Below are 17,753 nucleotides of genomic sequence, written 5' to 3'. Positions count from 1 at the left end.
CATTTCTCAAATATGCTGAAGCATATGCGCGCAAAAACTTTAGCTTTAAAGAGATACTCTTCCTTTTGTTTTTATGTCAAACTATTTTTCATTCCCTAATTTCAACATTGTTCCAAGATGTACAAAGGTCTAAAGCATCCACTCTTTTTTGTATTCCATATGTAAATATGCAACAAAAATATTGATAAAAGATGTTAATTTAAAAGGTAGTCCTCTCTATCAAAGGGGGTAATTTGAAAGGCTGAGAAGCACGTCCCGTGGATTTTTCATCAACAAGATAGAACTTTTATTTTTGCCTATCAAGCTCCTAATTAAAGTTTGCCTATCAAGCTCTTAATTAAAGAAAAAATCTAAATTTAATGGTTATTGGATAGGGCCAAATTAAGAATATCTTGAAAAACCAGGATTGAAAATTGAGATTTTAAAAAGGAGGAGCCTAATGTAAAACATTGCCAAAACTCATAGGAGCATAAATATAATGTACTACCCTTTTTATGGTATAAGAAATTGAATAAATATAGCATATATGTGTGTGTGTGTGTGTGTGTGTCTATATATATATATAGAGAGAGACTAAAAATTGATGGACAAGAAAAACCAAGAACTCATGGAAGATTTCGAAAAGAAGGCATCATTAACAGATACAGAGGCAATGGAGACTGAAGCAGCCGCCAGCAGCAGCAAATCCTCCAACAGCCTTCTTTTGCTCCGCAGATTCCTTGAAATCCAGCAAAGAAGAGCCCAAGCTTATGCCAAGCTCAAACAGTACTTTCCCTCTCTCCCTCCCTCTCATTTCTTTTTTTCCCCTCCGGAAAGCACTTCATTTGAGCTTTTGATATTATTAATGAATGTAAAGCTGGAAAGGACTATTTGGGCCAGCTATGTTTATGGATTTTATTTGAGAAGTTTAGTTCTTTATTGGGTTTTAATTGGCTTATATCGATGAATTTAGGAGCGAAAAAAGATTGAATTTTTAGAGGTAACCCGGTTGTGATTTTAGGTCTTTCTTCCTTAGAAAAGTTGTTTCTTTTGGGTTCTTGATTGGTTTCAGTTAAAGGGTTGAGATTGAGGAACAAAATGATTGAATTTTTAGAGTGATCTTGAGGAACCCTGTTGTGATTTTGGGTTAACTTCTTTATCTGGTATGAAAATTGTGTTATTTTAAAAAAAAAAATGACGATTTCAGATAAGGAATTAAGACTGGGGAACAGAAAAACTGAGTTTTGATGATCGTTTGGGAACCCCATTCTGATTTTAGGTTAATCCTCCTTGTATGGTTGTTTTCCTTTATATTTCTCAAATTCAACTAGTTTCTTAAGTATATATTTGATCAAAATCTATTCCGTATGTTCTTTTGCAGCTAGACTGTGTCACAATTTGGTATATTTAATGCATTAATCATGCCCACCTCTTATCTTTATTTTTTTTTCCTTTATCTATTTCTGCTTATGACATGTAGGGTCGGTATCATTATTTTAACTTTCCAGTTGTCCCATCCGTTATATTTGTCAGTTTCAGTCCTTGTTTCTCACTGAAAAGTTTGATCCTTCTTGCTTGTTCAACCAATCCTTCATGGAATAATGCAACTTGCTTACAGTTTCTTGGGAGTCCATATGGCTTCATTTGTGCCTAAGGACCTCTTCATGGTTCTGGTATCTGGATCACATCATAGAGGCCTGATTTTTCTTTTTGGGAAATGAGTGAACAAGCTCTTGGAAATTGGACACAAGTTTCCCATCTGTGTTTTGATCTGAAAGTTTATTACAGAATAAGCTTTGGTCTGCATTATGTACGACTAAACTATTTATGGGGGATTCTGATGCTTGTTTTCCAGGGGTTTTTCTGAATATATGGTCTCAGGAGGGGAATTAGCTTACCAGCAGCTTTGCAGCAAGATCACAGAAGAGTTCAATGACTGCTCCAAACAAGTACACCCATGATCCTACTAGTAGTATTTCTTTCTTTTCCTTTCCTTTTCACTCTCTCCCCTTTTTTATTTTTTCCTGGAACTCTGTATTTAATGATTTTTCCTATTCTACTTGAGTGCAGGTAATTGAAATGGAGTCCCTATTTCTAAACCCTGACCATGACCGAGTTGATCTGGCTCACCTTCTCCGAGACATCCAAACACAAGAAAAGCAGAAGTTGCATCTGGTACATGCTCGTGCAAACCTGTGATTTCTTTCATTGGTGTCCCTTTGGGAACTTTGGATAGAAACCTGCAATTATGTCTCCATTCATCAATTACCTGCTTCATGTTTGGTAGCATTTACATCGTTTCCTTTGCTTTCTCTTAAAGACAGCAACCATTCAGCTGTTAAAGAAGGCTGGTCGGCCATCAGAACGTCTTGTGAACCATGAAAACTGCAGATTTCCAAAACCAATGGAGCATGAGTGTGTGCACCTTCATGAAATAACTGAAGCTTCTGGAACTGAAGAGGCAGAAGCAGATGCTGAGTACGATAATGCTCTCAAGGAAGCAATCAGAGGTGTACAGGATTCTGTAACCACCATAAATGAACACCTGGAAGAAATCAAATATGAGATTGCAGCCCTTGAAGCCCAGTGACGCGACATTTTTACCGATCCAAGACTGCATGACAAAAAAATTCACTAGAGGTAAGAGTCTGCGGTTGTGAAAAAGGTGGCAAGAATCGATAATGCAGATTGTACAATGTCCATGCTTATTGAGTTAATGCTGTATTGTTTGGGTCAATGAAATGCAGATAAGATGCTCTCCTTTTTGTTTTCTCCTTTTCTCACGTATAGCAATCACAACTTTTGCAATCAATCATGCCGGTTCTATGTGAAACTGCTTCTTCCTTATTAGAATCTTCAATACCTAACTGGCATAACACAATAATATTGAAACTGGTATGCTCCATATTATCAAACATTCAGAGGACAGTGAAACCTGACAAATAGAACGACAGAGGCCTAAAGCTGAGCCTAGAGCAGCTTCCCTGCTTGATGGATTCTGAGATGGGGCAAAGAGGGAAGATTTCATGAGACTATGCTTGGCAAATGGGTTGATTATGTAGCTTCCTGGACATTTACGAGGAATTCTATACGGTAACTTATAAGGGTTGTTGTGTGTCTCGGAGCCTATTTGGTTGTAATACCGGTTGTTTTTCGTAATACTTTTCGCATAGATATTGTTTTTCAATATTTTTCATTTAAAAATATATTAAAATAATTTTTTTATTTTTTTAAATTTATTTTTGATACTATCAAATTAAAACGATTTAAAAATACTAAAATAAAATTAGCTTGAAACAAAGAAAAAAAAATTAAAAAAATATATATTTTTTTAAATACATTTGAAATGAAAAAACATACAGGCTTCTGAGACCCTTTCTTGTCCCGGAATCAATAACAGCATGAACAGTCTCCAGCAGAAATAGCTAACCGGTTACTCATTTCTTGTCCCGGAATCAATAACAGCATGAACAGTCTCCAGCAGAAATAGCTAACCGGTTGCTCTGAGTGTGCATTTGTGGAAACCAATCAACAAAAAAGCTTGCACTCATGGTCTTTGCTCCGGAATTCCATGGAGACTGCTTGAATTGAAACTGTTACTGTAGTTATTAAACCTGACCAGTCAATGTGATTGTAACATGCAGTTGCAAATAATGTAGCTTTGTATATTCGTGACATTAGCAGTATATGGGATCAGAATTCTCAGTTCTCTTCTTAGTATTACAGCCACCTGCAATGCTATTGTGCACTGTCCAATGAAAACCTTAATCTTGCATTGGACGTTCATGGGCCAGACTTGTTTCCATACCAGGTTAGCAAAGCTGTCGCCGCCATCATCGTCACCGATTCTCCCTCAACCTTCTCGTTTCATGAGATCCACCACCTTATAATATTTACGAACCTAACTTGTATTCCAAAACTGCATGCATCTACTCGTTCACGTATGAACTAAATGGAGATGACAATGGGCGGGTTACAGTTCTCCCATACCCAACCATTTTGATCAGGTTTGAGGTGGAGGGAAATAGTTTTCCCCTTTGGGGTTTCGAGTGGGTCTAGGGATTCCCCATTAATATAATTTCTTGCATTTAAAATTACTATATGATTGCTAATATCCGATGAAAAAGTTAGATTATATACACACAAGTGTTGTTCATAGTTAAATATAAGTTATCAAAATGTAAATCTAACAAATCAATTATTTAAAAAATATAACAGAAAAAAGAAAAAAAAATACATGAGTATATATAATCGGGCATGGGTTTTCCACAACATGGGAGTATATACCCCGTCCCCGTCGAGGAAAAAATGCCCTCCACAGCCACCACCTCTGTCGGGCCGGATTTAATCGATTACCTATAGAGATGGGTAATTTTGCCATCCCCAACCCTAATTGCAAATTATATGCTCTAGCTAGAGGAAATATTAGTGAATTCCTCAGGCAGGTTGCACTGATAATAGTCCACATGCAGGAGAAAATGGTTTTTAAATTATGATGGTTTTTAATTTGGAATCAATTTTTTACAAATCAAGGTGTTTGGAGCATGGTTTTAAAACTCGATCTGAGCAAAGTCCACATCACTGGTTGGAGGGTTAATCCAAGTAATTCTTGTTTCAACTTTGACCCCATGTATTCCTTTCTTGATTGACAACTTGCCACCAACACCAAGTTATGCCTGATGTGCAGATGCAGAAAAACTGGACAAGCTAGCTGCTAGCTCTAGTGCTGACTGCAAGCAACTTTGTGAATGTTAAGTGGCAGCAATGAAGTCTTCCCCTATTAACTCTGAGAGAGTTCAGCAACCCCCCAAACTTTGCCAACTCCAAGTCACCATTCCTAGTGGCCCTAAAGTCGATTGTAGCAAGTGTTCTTTGAGAAAATATAGCTTAAGGGCAATCTTATGCAATTTCTTCAGGGATTTGATTCTTTTCTTGTTTTTGTGATGTGCAGAATTTGATTAAACAGTGAAGAAACTCTTTGAGACGGTGATATGTATTGAGGAAATAAAGTTGGAGGGGTTGGGCATGGCTAAAAAACGCACTAAGAAAAATATATGCTTGTCTATTTAAACATGAATCTAATGTAATAGAACTTCGAAGAATTCATATGATGTTTCATGGGTGAATTCAGAAATGTTCCATACCAACGCACATTTGTCCAGAATGGTGCCAATGCATGTCCACGCTATAATTCAAGTACAAAGACCATGTTGACAAACTTTAAGGCAAAACTGGATAGTTAATAAGAGAGTGAACATAGTTTACAAATCCTGAAGGGGTGGTGAAATTACAATGCTTGACACATTTACAGGAAGGTGCAATGTTAGTCAACAATTTCTCCCTCTTCAACCCTATCAACTTCGTCAACAATATCACATTTTCCCCTGACAAAACAATTCCCCAGCTCGACTTGAGCATCATGTTCCATGTTGTCATCCCTATCACCAAAGTTTTCAGCTATTGTGTTGTTCCTGTCTTCAGAAACTTCTTCCCCGACGAGTGAGGATTTTTTTTCTACAATCTCATCCTCATAACCATCTTCTTTGACCACTACTGAAGGAAATTTCAAAGGTTTCTCTGGCCAATCCTTGAAGAAAGAGTTCGCCACCATGAACCGAAAAACCTGCAATAATTGGCGCTTATCTCTCTTTATATCTGTGCTCAGAAGCTTCTCCAATAGTGTTGGCTTCCTTTCTTCATTTGCTGATCCAACCTGCTTGGCTGACCGACCTTTTTTGTTAAATCTTCCTCTTTTATCATGCTTGTTCCAGAATTTCCCTTTCTTATTCGAGGACCTTCTGTTATCTTCCCTTCCATGCTCTTGTTTCTCTAAATCTAACAGATGCCGTGGTGGTATTTCTGCAACCTCAACTCCTAGTTTCTCTGAATTTAACACCTGTGGTGGTGGTATTTCTGCAACTTCAATTCCTAGCTTCTCTGAATCTAACAGATAGTCTGGCGGTATTTCTGCGACTTCAACTCCTAGCTCAGCCTGCTTTGCCAAAATCTCCTTGAGTTGCTGCATCAAACACGTCCAACAAATTACCAAAAGTTGAAGCATATTGTAGCTTAAAAATTTTCACTAGTTCCTTTCCTTGATATAAATTTCCATCACCTTAAAAAAAACCAAACAATCCTTTCATAATGCACCCATTCTTACTCTCTTTCACCCCGTTATAAAATGAGCTTTCTAGTGATGAATTATGTAAAAGGCTATAATTTCAAACAAGGAAGAGATCTATGCTGTGGAATAAAATGTTCATTGGGATTATATATTTTGCCAGAAAAAATTGACCATTCATGGAAGAACATATTATACAAACAAGGTCTTGTCAAGTGGCCCTAGTATATGTGCCAAATATACAATACAATAGATGGGGGGGGGGGGGGGGGGGGGGGAGTGGGGGGGGGAGGTGGTCAGGGGTTTTACCTCGCGACGAAAGTTGGCCTCTCTATCAATGACCTCCATCTGCTTCTGCCAGGTGTCAAGTTCATGATCAGCTCAATTATTTGAGTTAATAATTAAATACAGCATAATAGCACAGAACAGGATTGAACCTTCTCGATGTTGGTTGTTGTTGGGTAGTGCTTCCTACGTGATTCACGCCATTGTTTGATTTCTTGTTCTGTGTAAAAAAAAGTTCTGCTAGGTTTACTGATGTACAGAGTTAAACCAGCAAACAAACAAAATACAGAAATTAGTAGTGTAAAAGTGGATTGAAGAAAGAGGCAATGGCAGTTTACCTGCCTGCCCTAGCATTTGCATTCTTGAAGTAACTTGAATAATAATACGAGGTCTACGAGGTCACCCTGATATGACACTTTCTCAAATTGGTAAGTAACAACAGATCAAGCAAGCATTACCTTTTCTCTTCTGTAGCTTGGTCTGTAAGATCAGCGCGACCAAATTTTGCTACCCTCTCATTGCCGTTCCCTGACGCATTTTTAGAGAACAAGGTTTAAACCACCTATCTCCCTCAAGACATACGAAGAGGAGGTGAGCTTGTAGTAAGGTCTAAGATTACAAACCTTTTCTGCCATGTTCATTAGAAAACTCAAGCTTTCTCTTTCCATTATCCATGCAATTGAAATCAGATTTCTGGTGTCTGCAGAAATTGAATTTCAGATTATTAAAAGACAATTCCATATAGTAGTGGAACATAGAAACCAAAAGTTTCAATACACACCCTGATTGTGATCGCCCTCTATTTCGATTATTTTTGAAGTTTTTTCCAGAAGACTTTTCCCATTTGGATTTTGGAGTGCTACTCTGGCCATTTCTGGCAGTATTACCCTACAACAAGGACAAAAAACTTGAATTCATCTATATTTGTAGGAAAGCCATCAATTGGGAATGCACGACATTTTGGAGAGGTAACGGAAAAAATAAAGAGAAAAGCATCGACAAAACTACATAAAGATTTGGAACAAATTTCATATACAAAAAGCCAAATAATTAAATTGCAAGTGAGTAAACCTCACTAAAAAATTAGAGAAGCAACTTGAAAAACGTGCCAGCTACCATGAATGATAGCATACTGAAGCATGGAAAGTGCATAAAACAAACCATGATCACTGGATTGCATAAATGACACGAACCCAGAAAGAAATCGTCCAAGTTAAATACGGTTACCTGCCACCTATTGTATGTAGAGGGCTGCGAGTTCCAACTTTGCTGAGACGCAGATGAGTTCCCTTGCCCTTGCTGAGTTGCAATAGGCAATGGCTTTGCTCCATTTGCAGCCATTGCAGGCATTGGAACTTTCTCACTTTGCTGTAATGCAGGCAAGTTCCCTTCCACTTGCTGAGTTGCAACATTTGGTCCATTTGCACCCACTGTGGGCATCAAAAAGCTCTGACCTTGCTGTGACGCAGACAATTTCCCTTGGACTTGCTGATCTGCAACATGCAATAGCTTCGATCCAAATGCACTAGTTGTCGGCATTGCATAGTTGGGCTGGTTGGGATTAACTCGTTGCTCGGCTCCAAACGGTGGATTTACAAAAAAGTTCTGACTTTGAGCACCTACCACTTGGTGATTGCTTGAAGGGACATTAAAGGAACCAACTTGAGAATTTATTGGCATTTGCAAAGGCATAACAGGGTTCATCATATTCTGCATTGGATTTTGTAACAAACCCATATTTTGATTGAGTTGTTGTGGCAAATTGGAGAAACTAGGACCAAACAGCTCTCCTTGCAATTGGTTTACTTGATCCATCAACATCTTTAAAGCATTCAACTTGTTGACTTGATTTTGTAACTGAAGGATAGCCAGATCATTAGGTCCGCTCACTATACCAGGTTGTTGAGCCATCAAAGGTGGCATATTAGCCATCGCTTGTCCATTGCTTAAAAGGGTGTTTGAATTATTGAAAGGAATTGGAATCTGAGGATTGATTAAACCCAGTTGCGGTTGCATTGGCATTGAATTTGCTAAAGATGGGTTAGTTGAAAAAGCCTGATAAATTCAACAAAAAAAAGAGGAAAAAAACAAAAACAGCTCTAAATTAGAACAAATAAAAAACCCTTTAACATACAAAATTATCAGACAGAGAGAGGGCTATAGTACCTGTTGATTAAGAGGAGCGGTGTTGCCGTTTTGCTTGTGATGCTTAGGACGACGGGAATTGAAGAAAGGTTTCATCTTTTGATCATCAAGACTGCTACTTTACAAGTTGCAGAGATTTTTACTCAATTTAGCAAGCAAGAAGAGAGGGTGTTAGGGTTTAAGCTTTAACAGGAGGAAGGCGGGTTTATCTTTCTAGAGTTTGTACTTTGTAGGCTAGCCAGAAGCCACAAACCTACTACCACTAGCGCGTTTTTTTCCTCTTTTTTTTTCTCTGCTAAAAATAAAAGGATAACTACATGCTTGTCCTCATGTGTACAGTTACTAAGCAATAATTCCCCAATATTTAAACTGTAGCTAATTGTTCACATATTTCTTTGATTTAACACATTTGTCCCTCCTCATTGTTTCTTTTGATTCGTGCTAAAGAGAACTAGCATTATGCAGCTGTCCACCGTATTAATCATAAGAAGGGAAGAATTCACGAAAAGAAACTGGGACTAGTTTAGAATTATAAGGACTTCATTACTCTTTTTTTATTTTTTTTTAATTAGAAGGGTTTTTTACAATTTCATAGATCATGAAAAAAATATAATGGCTTCACTTTATGCGACCATTTCAACTATATATCATTAAAAGGGACTAATAAATTAATTTAAATACATTACAAGGACTAACATAGAATTAACCCTCAAAGTTACCTTGTACTATATCTTAACGAACTTGACTTGAAAAAAAAAACAAAACACAGAACATCCAAACTCAGATGGCACAACATCTACGACAATGTCGACCAGCAACACCCCGGCTTCTTCCTACCGGCCTCCGTGACCAGCAGTGGCTGTCCAGTCCTCCACCAAACCGAAGTAGACTGCAACCTCCTTTCCGCCGTAGACCTTGAAACCGAACCCACCACAACAACCACCTCCATCAATTCCCTCGACTTCCCGCCATTTAAATCAGGCCTCCTAACCGTCACCACACACCGTCTCCTCCGGTTTCCTTCCAATGCCACCACATACAGTTCAAGTCCAATACCAATCTCTTTGAATTCTGTAACACATATTTTCACCAAAGAAGTCGACCAAGTCAATGTTTCACTCACCCTGGATCCGGTTTCAAATTTCAATGCATTCGAGGAGTGTTGTGGTGACTTTAGTGATAAGAGGGAAGCGGGGAATTGGTGATTTTTTTGACAACGTTTTGGGATTGTTGGAGAGGAAGGGCTTGGGAGATTGGTAATGATAGTGGTGGTGGGTCGGGTTCCGGTTCTGTTCGGGTTCGGGTGGTGGGTTATACCCCAGTGCTGAGTCATTGAGGCTGGTGGGTGTGGCTGGGATATTGAGGAAAGAGCAGGAGATGTGGGAGAGTACTGGCAAGAGTATGCAAGAGGCTTTTCAAGACTAGAATGCTCTTATGGTAATTGTTTTATTTCCAGAAAGTTTATTTCTCGTAGATGGTGTTTAGTTTTAACTGATGTTATTGAGTTGTCTGATAATGGACTAGTATTTTATAATTGCATATGAACAATGTGTTCATGTACGAGCTTGTAGGAGATAATTAGTTGTAATTATTGGGTTATCCAGGAAACATTAATGGATTAGTGGTTAAAAATAACTCGATGCTGAGGATATGGTCTTGCATTTGTTAGATTATGCAAGAAACGAGAACAATAATTTTGGTTTTGACTTGTGTCTAATGTGTTAAGCCAAATTGTTATTGCTCAATCACTTTCTTTTTGGTCATTCTGAAAAAGATTATAGCTTGCGGGAGATGTTTAATTTCATTTTATCGCTATTTAACAATAGAGTAATGTATTAGTATTTGAAGTAACTTGACATGAACTATTACGCACATGGACTGTTGCATTGCTTAGACCATGTGAGAAGCAAATTATCTGAACTTTTGGATTTGGAGACTGCAATTGTGAGGTTTTGACGGGGGCTGGTGTGCATTGCTTAGATTACGTGAGAAGTGAGTTATCTGAATGTTTGGCTTTGAAACGAGACTGCAATAGCTAGGTTTTGGCTTGTGTACAAGTGTTGAGTTAAATTGTTATTGTTTTATCACTATGGGTTAGGCTGCTGCTGCTTTATGTTCTGTGGTTTTTAAATCTACAGCGCAAGGCTCAAGAGATGGTCATGCTAGCAGAGAAGATTAGGCAGAAGCTTTGTCTGGCTCGAACTCTCAAAGTAGTTCTGGAAATGATGAGGAAATGGGTTCCAAAGAAGACATGCAAGAGTGGCTGTAGAGTGTTGGTATCATATCCCCAGTAACAAAAGAGTCTGCTGGTGCCATGTATCATCAACAACTGTCCCGTCAGGTCTATTTCGTTTGCCACCTGTCTGTATGCGTTTCTCATGGCTTAATTGTTTCATAAGAGAAATATAGTTGAATCTTCTTAATAGTACCTGCTTTTGTTGGCTGAGTATGCTTCTTAAATATATATTGTTTTACTCGATTTTCTTCCCTTAAAGAAGAGAATATCAAATTTTCTTTGTTGTTGCTTAGTTTGCAGATTTTGTCAGAATTCCCTTAGAGAAAGCTGGAGGAATGATCAATCTTATAGATATCTATTGCCTCCACAGTCGTGCTCCGGGCACAGGTTTGTTTGATCCGTTGTTGTTGCTGTTGCTAATGGGCCCTTATTCTTTCTGTGCTGTTCTGCATAGAATTGATCTCGCCTGAGGATTTGTTGCAAGCATGTTCTCTTTGGGGGGAGTTTGATGTGTATGTATGATTCTATCTTCAATTACTCGGGCATTAAGTTGTCTGTTTTGAGATCCAAATAGGGGGAGTAATTAATTTATTTAGAAGAAGAATTTTCACTTCAATGTTATTTCAATTACTAGAACCAGCTATTTTAATTACTAGAACGAAAGTAATATTTTTTAAATTAGTATTTTGGATGGTCTCACCATCTGCCCCATGAAATGTGTTCCTAGTTAGAAGAGAGTTTGGCATGGAGATAGAAAGGGAAAAATAAACAACTATCCCTACAACAAACTCATTTCCTTGTTTGAGATCTGTGAATCGGTGCTCGCAATAGAAAATTGTTGAAAGGGGTGAAACAACGCATATTACAGTACTGAATTGTGTGAAGAATGAGCAATTAGATGATACACAGCAATGCCCTTTGGCCAGAGCATCAATGCTAACTTTGAGATAGAGAGGGAGGGAGGGAGAAGCTTTAATTGAAGTGCTTGGAAAAGAAAGAAAGGTAAATAAAAGAGAGAGAAATTGCACAAAAAATTAATTACAATTTTCTTTTCTCTAATTGTGCATGAACACAAAAGAATACTTTTATTTTATTATTCCCACATATTTCTGCCTGCCTTCTTTTATTGTAGTGGGAAGCCCACATGGAATACTTACTCCTCACCTCCTCCATAGTTTTCCCCTCTCCACTAACCAACACCAGACAGCTCACCACCACCATACTTGGCACACAAAAAGGACAAAAAAAATTAAAATAAAAAAGGAGAAGAATATCTTTTGCTGTTCAAAGGGCCTCTAAAACTAAGGACAATGACCCTTTTCTTCCCATGCAATCATGGAACTTGAGTAACACAAAAACAATAAGAACATCATCACACCATGATCCCTTTTCACCTTTGGTTGCCGGCTTCCCATGTGAAAAACTAGAACCTATTTGTAGAGAAGAAAATTCAGATACAAGGACTTTGCATGATCTCAGCAGCTCACCTGCATTTAAGCCATGTCATGCTATCATTAGCATAAACAATTCACAGTAAAACTTCAATTTTTAGGCTGTGATTTCCTTTTACGTTGTGGTGGAAAGATGTATTTACTTTACTTGATAGCAAATTGTTGCCCTTTTCAGGTTCAGTAAAACAAACAAGTCACACATTGACATGGAATTAGCTCAAACATCAAGAAGGTTCAAAGGGAATTGTGCGTGTGTGTATATAAAAGAAGAAGACTTTCTTACATTTTTTAGTTTCACAGTGATAAATTACCATTTGTTTTGGTTAATGTGCCGGGATAAAAGTTAAAAAAACACATTTGGTTGGAAAATTAAAGATAAATATATAAATTAAATATTTAAGGGGCAATTTGAAGTGAATTTTTATGAAGGATATGAAAACAAGTTCTTTTCATCTCTACTATCTTTGCTTTTTTCTATCTTAACCGAATGACGCCATCTTGTAGACATCAAGTTCTATACTTTCATCATGTATGCTTTTCTAACATCGTGCCTTTTTGTCAATGTGTGAGCTCTTGAAGGATGTAAGCAATGCACTGGATACTGCTGGGAGGTTGACCTCAACAATCACATGCTGCACAGCTTGGAATGAGTCTAGGTCATGGAGAAATGGTATAAAATAATGTCGATTACATGGAATAGACCTAAACGAATGGTTCCTATGTGATTTTCCTTGGTTGTTAGGTTGCTGTGATTTGTCAACGCAGATTAAGAAACCCTAACGAAGAACAACGACATCAAACCTTATATTTTATAGATGGATTAGGAGTAGAATCAACCTAAGAATATCACCTTTATCCTTCTTTGAAGTATTCCTTTTCATACAAGGAAGTCTTTATTTACTGGCATGTGGTGAAATGTGAATCTTGCCCAAATGTCCCGAGCATCCTGCAAGCCACTTCAAGCAACTTCCCTGCCAAATATTATACACGTTAAAGTGTTAAACACCCTTTAGTCACTGAAAGCTACGTGCTAACTTCGACAGGTTCATGAAACCAACACTCGACAGCAACATAAAACCTAAAATAATTGCCCTAATCAACCAACCAACATGCATTTGTATCAATACTTGATTTTGTCATGCATGCTAAACAATGTTAAACACTCCAGAGTGGCAATTGCATGGAGGGCATATCCTCCGTGTAGCTATCCAAGCCTGACACGGGAGAGATCTGTGCAGTTCTTTCTCACAGCTAGAAAAGCAACAGTACAAAGAGGAACAGAGAGGTCTGATTTTTTATATATAATACAAGAAGTCAAAGAAACGTGTGGATACCAACTCTATGCTTTGAAATACATAATGGAGTTTCCAGTTTGCGTAGCGTTTGACAGGATACTCCAACTGTATGCTAAAAGATGGTCCCAGAACCGCTAACTGTATACTATATACTCAAATAACTTCTAATAAAAACAAAATAAATCATGCCCAATAATTGTTTTCAAACCAAATGAATTTATTGTGTGCTAAGATCATAGACATAAATGAGCAAAAACACCCTGTCTTCTGTTGGCCTTTGTAATTAAGAAGGGTGCAAGTCGGCATTACAAACAAAACACTATAGTTCTTGTTATGGCAGGAACTAGTGTGTGTGTGTATTTTTATTCATCCAAGTCTTTTTTATAGATTATAAGGGTGCAAGACTTTATTTTGATTTAAAATAAAATAAAATGAAACAAGTCATTTTATTAAAAAAAGAAAAAATAAGTTCAAAATAAAATAAAATTTAAACTGAGTTGAGTTTTATAAGTATGGATGAAATATAACAAAAAATGAGAGTAGGTAATAATTTTATTTTACCTTTCATGTTCTATACCATTCTTGCTATAATCTATGGAATTGGTAGGGATGTTGGCTTCACAACATCTACATAAATAAATAATAATGTCATAATAAACTTCATTGGTAGTTGCAAGGCATTGTCCTAAGAGATCATGAATCAAATTAAGAGAGGAGATGGCTGGCTCAGCTCATGTAATGTTAAAAGGAATATTTTCAGAATAATCTCAAATTTTTTAGTCCACTAGCTTCTGATAATTGTGATTAACAAAATCAAAGGCAGAATAATTAAGTTACGAGCACCACAGATATCATATCTTCTGCAATGTACTAATGTCTCACAAACTAAAGAGTGAAGACCCACCAAAAGTGGGGAGGGGAAGGAAAAGACAAATATGCCATTCTGGCGAGCTCTGACCACCGACACTCACAATCCCCCAGGCCAATCCTAACCCAAAAGCCAAAACCCACCCTTTCCTGGCCAAAGCCACCACCGGAACTTTTTTACTAAAACCGAAATATCGGTCAACATTAAAATTAACTCCCAAAGAAGTCCACAAAATAAGAACCTCAAGACTGTAACAATGCAAGGTCAGCAAATTCAATAACATGATCACAAAAAAGAAAAAGACAAAAGAAAACCCTTTACCCTCCCCGCGAAATAAACCATCGAAATATCTGAACCGAAATAGAAATATCGGCCCATATCGAAATTAACCCTGGAAGGTGGACAGTAACTAAAAAAAGAAAAACTAGCAGAGCAAGCAAAGTCAATACAACACACCTGTAGTAAAAAAAAGCCCTCTACAGCTCCGGCCAAATAAACAACCGAAACATCTAAACCAAAACCGAAATAACGCCGAGACGAGATTTAAAAATAAAACACTAAGCAAACGAAATTCAAGGGAACATACCTCTCCTTTGCGGCTTAGCAGCAACCTTAACACTCTTCATTTCCGTCTTTGTATCCGATTTCTCCTTCTCCTCTAATGGAAAAAGAACCCCATCAATCCCTTGAACAGAGATTCTTCCGTCTGTGTAAATATCAGGATCAAACAAATAAGCAGAATTATCAGCATGTCCAAATTTCACAGACCCATCAGCTTCTTGTGCCAAAACTTTGTGTGGCAATCTTAATGTATCATAAGAAATCTTCCCAAATCTTCTAACAGCATTGTACATGCTTTCTTCAGTTTGATACTCTGGTATCACATGGTAATAGATTATCTGCTCCGGTGCTCCTGGCTCGCTCAATTGGTCTGTTGTGAGCTTAGCCATTGCTTCATCATTTGGGGCTAAAACTGTTAGCACATAACCTTCAGATACCAATCTTCCCATTTCTGTTGCTAATGATGTTAAATTCACAAGAATATCAGCCATTTCATTGTATCCTCCATACAAGAGAAGGGTTTCAATGAAATCTTTAACCTGTCTTTCTCCATTGAAATGGTGATGAGGTCCACCTGGACCAGGAGCTGGAGCCGGGGCAAGAGATGGGCCGGGTGCCATTGCATCGTAGATTGGTAGAACCGGGGCTGAACCAGGTTTTGCTGGTGGTGCTGGTTTCTTCAACCTGTGTGTTCTTGGATCAACCTCTGGTGCTCCTTCTGGTTTCACAGCAGAAATTGATTGCAAACTCCTGCGATTGTTGAAATCTTGTTGAACAGATCGTGGGATTAGCAACCTTTCAATCCCATGAATTACGCCATCTGGCCTCTCCACTGCATTCACTTGAATGATTTTCGCCGAGTCTATTAACTTCTCGCCGGATTGACTGCCGAGCTTGATTCTGTCGCGGCACAAAGTGCTGTGATGGTGAAGAGAAGAGTTGTGGCTGAGATTGATTCTGTTGGGGACAATGTGATAAAGTAGGAGAGTCTGGAGAGACTTGAGATTGCCAGGTTCAAGCAAGAACCGCTTGAACTCGGGATCAAGATCGCGTTCGAGAGCTTCATTTCTAGGAGCAAAGATGGTGATGTTGTGTTTACCAACAGCATCTTCAAGGGTCTGTAAAAGAAGTGCCTTTTCAACAAGTTCAGCCAGTTCTGTATAATGTGAGTCAAGAAGGGCTACAAGAACTGAGTTTGAGTTGATTTGGCCTGAATAAGACCCATTGCTATGGTTTTCTTGCAATGTAGAGGAGGAGGAAGAGAACCCCAGATGAAAATTTGAGAGAAGAAGAATAGAAGCGAGGAAAATGTGGATGCAAGGAGGTGAAGGCGCCGCGGCCATTGAAGAAGGAAAAGATTGATGGAGGGTTAAATTGGCTTGTTGAAGAGGTGATGATAGATATATAAAAATAGAAGAGGTGAGGGGTTGGGTTGGTTTTGCTTGCTTCGAAGGCCAGTCTTTTCTTTCTTTCGCTTCTCAGTACTTTGTTTTTCTTGGGCTCCCTCTCTGGTGTTGTGTTTTGTACTTTTATACATTCGTTGAAGGTACATAAAACGAGGGGAGAAGACAGTGACACAGTGTCTTGTTGGGTAGTTTACTGTTTTTCTGGCGGTTAAAAGCTTCTTTCACAGTGTTTTTTCTTTCTGCAGTAAATTTTTCTTTTCAATTTTTAAGTGAAATTTATTTTTTAAAAATAAGATTATCACCCTCTCAAATATTTTTTATATGATTTTATATTTATTAATGTATATTTTTTTTTATAATTTTATATTTATTAATGTGTTTGGCATGGTAATAAAATATATATTTTAATTTTTTTTAATTAATGATATTTTTAATATAAATACATTAAAATAATTCAAAACACTTGAAAAAAAATCTTTATTCAATATATTTTCCAGCAAATTAAAATTTTAAAAGCACTTTATAAAACAAAAACAAACAATCTCGGAGGTGATTAGTAAGCTTTACTATTATATGATCTCATAAGTGCTTTACACCTAGTATGATAAATCAAATAATGTTGTTTTAACGTGAAATTCTTTTTGACTTTTATTTTTAAATCATCAACTTAGAAACTCGACAAGCTTGTTTATAGTGATTTTTTAAAGTAATTTTTATATTAAAATAATATTTTTAAAATTTTTTAAAAATTATTTTTAAAATTACCATATTAAAACAATCCAAAACATAAAAAATAATTTTTTAATAAAAAAATAATTTTTTGTAAAAAATGATTCGTTAGTTGGAAAATCCGAGTCCGAGCACATGTCATGATATTGGAAGACTCATTTTGAAAGTAAAGGATTGATATTAGTAATAAAAACACAGGGAGGAAACAGTATAAAAATAAAAATACAAGGACTAAAAAGGGTCTTCTAAGCATTCTGTGGTTGGGTGAAAAAAGCGTCGGTTGCTGGTTAAGGAGAGGGAAGTGTAACACGTGGGAACAATTCTTTCTTTATTTTTCTAGTTGCCGGCATCCCAAAGGTCTTCCCTAGCAAGCAAGACTGGACGTGGGAGTTTTCTTTTATATCACGCGTGTCAAAAATGCTAGACAGCCCTCAAACTTTGTTCAAGGATGTTGGTCCACAAACTAGCCTTATGTCCTTGTGGGCTCTATAGTTTTATTTTTATACAAATTTGCGATGGGCCATTGCTGGTGCTCCCATGCTTGCCCTTACCCCACCCAAAAAGTCATGTCCTTTTTTCTTGATTTTGGAAATCTTTTTACAATATTGGAGATGTTAGATTTACTAATCTCATATTGATAATAATTTTTAAGGGGGGTAAATACTTTTATCTACCAT

General features: G+C 37.4%; 4 protein-coding genes and 1 long non-coding RNA gene across 7 annotated transcripts; 3 read left to right on the top strand and 2 right to left on the bottom strand.

Moving 5' to 3' along the window:
* Nucleotides 1-550: 550 nt before the first annotated feature.
* LOC105131615 (DNA repair REX1-B protein) lies at nucleotides 551-2,829 on the top strand. Its single transcript, XM_011034657.1, has 4 exons — nucleotides 551-765; nucleotides 1,835-1,928; nucleotides 2,050-2,154; nucleotides 2,300-2,829. The coding sequence occupies exons 1-4, from the start codon at nucleotides 584-586 to the stop codon at nucleotides 2,567-2,569; spliced, it is 651 nt and encodes a 216-aa protein (XP_011032959.1). The 5' UTR covers nucleotides 551-583; the 3' UTR covers nucleotides 2,570-2,829.
* Nucleotides 2,830-3,360: 531 nt separating this feature from the next.
* Nucleotides 3,361-5,126, top strand: LOC105131616 (uncharacterized). Its single transcript, XR_843467.1, has 2 exons — nucleotides 3,361-4,581; nucleotides 4,667-5,126. It is a non-coding gene; the product is annotated as an uncharacterized LOC105131616 (long non-coding RNA).
* A 10-nt stretch (nucleotides 5,127-5,136) lies between these two features.
* Nucleotides 5,137-8,813, bottom strand: LOC105131617 (uncharacterized). 3 transcript variants are annotated; one of them, XM_011034658.1, is made up of 8 exons: nucleotides 8,552-8,813; nucleotides 7,613-8,440; nucleotides 7,167-7,273; nucleotides 7,009-7,094; nucleotides 6,844-6,913; nucleotides 6,538-6,634; nucleotides 6,410-6,454; nucleotides 5,137-5,998 (listed from the first exon to the last, which is right to left on the bottom strand). In XM_011034658.1, the coding sequence occupies exons 1-8, from the start codon at nucleotides 8,624-8,626 to the stop codon at nucleotides 5,303-5,305; spliced, it is 2,004 nt and encodes a 667-aa protein (XP_011032960.1). In that variant the 5' UTR covers nucleotides 8,627-8,813; the 3' UTR covers nucleotides 5,137-5,302. The 3 variants fall into 3 exon arrangements, with proteins under 3 accessions (XP_011032960.1, XP_011032961.1, XP_011032962.1); XM_011034659.1 differs by having other exon boundaries at nucleotides 6,410-6,448; XM_011034660.1 differs by having other exon boundaries at nucleotides 7,009-7,085; nucleotides 8,552-8,812.
* A 176-nt stretch (nucleotides 8,814-8,989) lies between these two features.
* On the top strand, nucleotides 8,990-12,014 carry LOC105131712 (vacuolar protein sorting-associated protein 36). The gene is given in 8 exon segments (XM_011034821.1): nucleotides 8,990-8,997; nucleotides 9,231-9,620; nucleotides 9,622-9,721; nucleotides 9,723-9,830; nucleotides 9,833-9,967; nucleotides 10,669-10,714; nucleotides 10,717-10,871; nucleotides 11,060-12,014. Coding segments are annotated over 8 exon segments (1,119 nt in total). The 3' UTR covers nucleotides 11,237-12,014.
* On the bottom strand, nucleotides 11,821-16,447 carry LOC105131618 (fasciclin-like arabinogalactan protein 17). Its single transcript, XM_011034661.1, has 3 exons — nucleotides 14,967-16,447; nucleotides 13,068-13,188; nucleotides 11,821-12,253 (listed from the first exon to the last, which is right to left on the bottom strand). The coding sequence occupies exons 1-2, from the start codon at nucleotides 16,282-16,284 to the stop codon at nucleotides 13,115-13,117; spliced, it is 1,392 nt and encodes a 463-aa protein (XP_011032963.1). The 5' UTR covers nucleotides 16,285-16,447; the 3' UTR covers nucleotides 11,821-12,253; nucleotides 13,068-13,114.
* Between the last annotated feature and the right edge of the window lie 1,306 nt (nucleotides 16,448-17,753).

The sequence above is a fragment of the Populus euphratica genome, unplaced genomic scaffold (genome assembly GCF_000495115.2).
Source record: "Populus euphratica unplaced genomic scaffold, PopEup_1.0 scaffold24.1, whole genome shotgun sequence".
Classification (NCBI taxonomy): Eukaryota; Viridiplantae; Streptophyta; class Magnoliopsida; order Malpighiales; family Salicaceae; genus Populus; species Populus euphratica.
This window is presented reverse-complemented; position numbering and strand designations above follow the sequence as displayed.